The sequence below is a fragment of the Lactuca sativa genome, chromosome 7 (assembly GCF_002870075.4).
Source record: "Lactuca sativa cultivar Salinas chromosome 7, Lsat_Salinas_v11, whole genome shotgun sequence".
Classification (NCBI taxonomy): Eukaryota; Viridiplantae; Streptophyta; class Magnoliopsida; order Asterales; family Asteraceae; genus Lactuca; species Lactuca sativa.
This window is the reverse complement of record NC_056629.2, coordinates 82,508,232-82,513,091: the sequence shown is the minus strand read 5'-3', so window position 1 is coordinate 82,513,091 and position 4,860 is coordinate 82,508,232. Positions and strand designations below refer to the sequence as shown.

The 4,860-nt window shown below is 34.3% G+C and overlaps 1 protein-coding gene across 1 annotated transcript; it reads right to left on the bottom strand.

Annotated features, from left to right (window-relative positions):
• Positions 1–508: 508 nt before the first annotated feature.
• On the bottom strand, positions 509–4,555 carry LOC111913971 (ammonium transporter 3 member 1). Its single transcript, XM_023909694.3, has 3 exons — positions 4,140–4,555; positions 3,773–4,060; positions 509–1,573 (listed from the first exon to the last, which is right to left on the bottom strand). The coding sequence occupies exons 1-3, from the start codon at positions 4,497–4,499 to the stop codon at positions 767–769; spliced, it is 1,455 nt and encodes a 484-aa protein (XP_023765462.1). The 5' UTR covers positions 4,500–4,555; the 3' UTR covers positions 509–766.
• Between the last annotated feature and the right edge of the window lie 305 nt (positions 4,556–4,860).

Here is a 4,860-nt window from a genome sequence, read left to right as displayed (position 1 = left end):
AATAAATTTTAGGTTGGCTGGCGCCCTTTGGAGGTTTCCGTGTCGGGATACCGAAAATGGATATTATTATGTACGTGCCAATGGAGGATATTACAATTAATTTTTCTGTAAGTATATTGTTTAATTTTATTAGACAAATTAGAATCAATATAAGCATGTTTATGAAAAGAGTACAAACCACGCTCCTCACTATATAAAAAAAAATTAGAACTTTTGTGATGCGATTTGTAATTTTCATAAACCGTCTTATGCCGCACAATTTACGGTTTTGACCCTAAACCATATTACAAACGTCTCTAGAAATTATAAGTTCAATATGTATGGTTGAATTTTATACCGGGAGTGAGCATAACGTCAATATATACCTGCAAGGAAATAGCAACTTGAGAACAAATATTTGTTTGATGGGAACATTGACTATTAATTCTATGAATATTGTGCGTTAATAATAAACTAACTATGAAAGTTCAATGTAACTTCTTTATGTCATAATTAACATACAAACAAGTTCACGAATGAAAGCTTACACCCATTTCTATAAAACTTTTTTGTTTAACAAAATTAATAACAAAAAAAAGTTACATATCAAATCAAAAATTAAAAAACGATAAACATTAAGACCATTTTTGTAATTTAGTCCAAAATAAACGAGGACTCTCTCAATCACACTCCCAAACATATACATGAGATCGAGAGACCATGCATATATGTCAAGGAACTACGTGCTACAACTTACAACAATTGTATACAATATTTCTTCGAGGTTTCAGAGCACTTGAGTAGCACCACTAACTGGCCGATGGTGTGTAGTGTCATCGGAATAAAACCCATGCTTTGTCCCATCATACTTCTCTCCATCTCCCCATAATGCATACGCCTCCTCGCCGTGAACAGCATCATCTCCGATCAACAGCTGTTCGTCGGACATCCGCAAAGGAATCACCAAACCAATAACTACACAGATTATCGACGTCGACACTATGTTCCACCCAATGATAAACGCGCCACCAACTATCTGCTTCAGTATCTGCGTGCCGCCTGAACCGCCATAAATGCCGCCCCTTGAGTTAGTAACGGGAAGGAAAAGTGAGCATAGGGTGGGCTCTGCGAAGAGTCCGGTGAGTATTCCGCCAAGGTATCCGGCCACCGCGTGAGTGTGGAAGACACCGAGGGTGTCGTCGACTTGTTGGAGTAAAGTCCATCTCTTGTGAACCACCATCATCGTGAACCATGGGATACTGCCGGAGAGAATACCCATGATGATTGCGGCCCAGCCTTGAACGAGACCGGCTCCTGGGGTGATGCAAACAAGTCCGGTGATCATGCCTTGGACAGCTCCGATGACGGAGGGTTTTCCGAAGAAGATGACGTCTAGCCAGGTCCAGACGAGGAGGCTGGTGGCGGCGCAGATGTTGGTGTTGAGGACGGCCATGGAGGAGTCGATGTTGGCGCTGTATGGGTCTCCGCCGTTGAAACCTGCCCAACCCATCCACAGCAGCCCTGCTCCGGCCAACGTCATTAGGACGTTGTTTGGTGGAAATCTTTCTCTGTCTATGGTTAATCGTGGCCCCACCTGCAGACAAAATATTTTTATTTTTTATTATAATTTTTTACAATTTTAGAATGTGACGGTTATGTATAATTTATTAAGTCAACGCTTTTTTCTGATTTTTTCAAATTCATAAAAAATCATAATATACAGTATTAAATATGTTATAAACACGTTATACTTAAAATGCTCCAACTTTTACGTAATGTATTAAACAGAGTTATTTTTTTTCAAACAATTATTAAACATTTAAATATGTCAAAATCTGTATTCAAAACAAATATTAAACAAGCCAATTTTTTTTTTAATCATCGTTAATTTCAGTCAAGAGATTAGAATAACCATTTACAATAATTTAATCAAAACCGATGTTTATTTTTCCTGTATTATTTTTCTCTAAATCAACATTATTTACCATAACTTTCTTGAACCATGCATAACGAGACAGGAACTTCTGAGATACGCATCAAGCAAGAAGTCAACCAAATGAGAGCATTCTTTTCTTTTCTTATTTTATAAGGGATAGGATCGATTTGAGATAAATTTAAGATGACTATTTAATTGGTAAGCATATGGCTAAACGTCGGATAATAAAAGAAGAGTAAATTATCACCAAAACGTGTAATAGCTGTTAACGACAGAATCTGTGAATTTCAATTACAATTTACAACTTGTAGAAAATAATAAAAATTTGAGTTAACAAAATAAAAACTTTGTTTAGACTCTGTTTAACAGAGTGGTTAAAAATTTAAAATGTAAAAGATAACTGATAAACAAAATTATAAATGTAAAATGAAATAAAACTAATATTTAGATATATAATTAAAAACTAACATTAAATATGATTTGGAATCAATATTAAAAAAAAGCTCTATACCTTTCTTAAAAACTATTTCAAAATAGTTTATAGAAAAAATAGTTTATAAGTTAGTTTATAATCTTTTGATTTTAAATTTTTTATAATTTTGCCATACAACAAATTATAATTTATAAGATATTTTATTTTTGCAAAAAGAGAAAATGAAATTAAAGGTACTTATATCCATGAATAGGATCGAGGATTTATACGGTAACAATTAAAGCTTTGTTTTCACAAAATATTATTATTTAATGGTTTTTCATATAGTTTGTGAATAAAAACAAATAGACATTCTTTTAAAATATGCTTTTTAAGAGAAAAAAATAGTTTGTTAGCCGTTTAATAAAATAATTAATCTATTTTTGTCAAACTGATGTATAACGAAATATACTAATTGCTAATTTATATAAGATTGTTTCAAATTTCTATCGGTTCATACATTATTTACCAAACTTGTTGATAACAAATTAAAAGATAAATTCATAGATTAATTCAAAGAGGAAATATTTAAGTTGGTTTAGAATTTAAGACTGCACACAGCACACCGCAACAGGACCAACATGGCATGGAACTTTTGTTTATTTATTTTATCCTAAACCCGTTTCAATGTCAAATCACGCATCCCACGTAGGCATGTTTGTTTTGATGGATGGGTTTAAAGTTTAAACTAATCGGATCAAGCGAATTATAGTCTGATTTGAGTCAACCAAACTTAATAAGTGAATTAAGTTTGATTTTAGTTTTTAAAATATGAATCTAAATAATTTGTTACAAATTATTATTCAATTTGAACCAATTAAATTATATTGATGTAAACAAACTCTAGTTTTTATAGTATCTAATCCACCTAAAATAACATTTATAGAAGTTCAAAAAAAAAAAAAAAAAAAAAAAACAGGTTAATATAGTAAAACGTATTTTAAAAAAATAGTTACAAAGATTAAATACAGTTTAAAATGTTACGAATGGTTCTAAAGTTATTGCTTTGTACATGTGATCACTAATCTTGTATGAATTTCATCAACCGAGATTAACTTAATTGGATAGTAAGTTTACATAATTTGATTCTATTATGAGCCGGCCTGCCCGGTAATATAATTACTAAAAAAAGATATATTAATTCTAATATAAAAATACGATCATTGGTATAATGGGAGATCAAATTTACAAACATTGTATATACCACATCGTGTGTTTTGAATACAGAAAACACATAAGATTCACAATATGTTATATATATAAACCGAGTCATGAACGTTAACTAGGGTAGATGCTATCGTGAAATTTACAAACATTGTATATACCTTTAATTATATAACTTTTATTTGAATTTGGTTTTTGAAATAGTCGAAAAGAGTACTAACCCAGTAAGCGGCTGTAAAACCAGCAACCCCAGAGGAGAGATGAATGACATAGCCACCGGAATAATCCATGACACCCCAGTGAAACAAGAAACCGCCGCCCCATAAGCTGAAAGCACCCACCGTGTAAGAAAAAGTCAGCCATAAAGGCACAAACGCCATCCATGCTCTGATGTTCATCCTTCCGAGCAACGATCCTGCCAATAAGATCACCGCTATTGCCGCAAATACACATTGAAACCACACCATCGAAGCCATCGGATAAAATGGTGTTATCATCGCCGTCTCCACCTACACCCATTCAATCAAAAAGAAAAGTATTGCGTTTATTTACGTGGGAGAAAGTATAAAGTGATTGATATATACATACCTCGCCGTTGGAGTGGTACTGGGTAGAGGCCGGCAAGGCGGCCTGTTTAATAAGGAACTTCTGGCCGAGCGCCGGGCCGGCTTTGCCCCAGAAAGGGAGAAGCTCTTCCCCGAAGGACATCTTGTAGGCCCAAGTAACCCAACAGATGACGACGGCGGAGAAGGCGTAGAGCGCCATGAACGCCGAGTTCACCGCCCATTTCTTCTTGACGATACTGCCGTAGAGGATGACGAGGCCTGGTACGCTCTGGAGGCCGACGAGGGTGGCGGAGGTCATCTGCCATGCGTTGTCGCCTTTGTTTAGCCAGTCCGGCGACGAGGCCGACGTCTGGTATGCAGATGGTAAGACGGAGGCAGCCATGATCGGAGCGGATATTGAAGGAGGAGAGTAGACTTCTCGTGTCGTATGGCGATCATATTAGAAGAATCTACGATATAGAATCATGTGACTTCGTTTACTTTTTCAAAATTAATTTATTTCCTTGAATCTTTTAATAATAAAAAAAAGGATCTATCATTTAAATTTGTATAAAATTTGATTAAGAATCATCTAAATAATATTTTAAAGTGAAAATTAGAAAATATCAAATCTGCAAAATTTGTCCCTAAAAACTTTGTAGATAAGGTCTAAAAAGTTTCCAAGCTTATGTGTAAGGTTCAAAATCAAGAATTTTCTTTGATTTTGGTCCTAAAAAAGTTAAAATGTCTATTTTTCCCTTTTA

Bases quoted from the DNA above. Each gene is read 5' to 3' on its own strand.
- LOC111913971 (XM_023909694.3), bottom strand. From the start codon at position 4,499: ATGGCTGCCTCCGTCTTACCATCTGCATACCAGACGTCGGCCTCGTCG. The intron at 4,061-4,139 runs GTATGTATATAT...GAATGGGTGTAG, and splicing joins AGTACCACTCCAACGGCGAG to GTGGAGACGGCGATGATAAC. The intron at 1,574-3,772 runs GTTAGTACTCTT...TTTTGTCTGCAG, and splicing joins GTTTTACAGCCGCTTACTGG to GTGGGGCCACGATTAACCAT.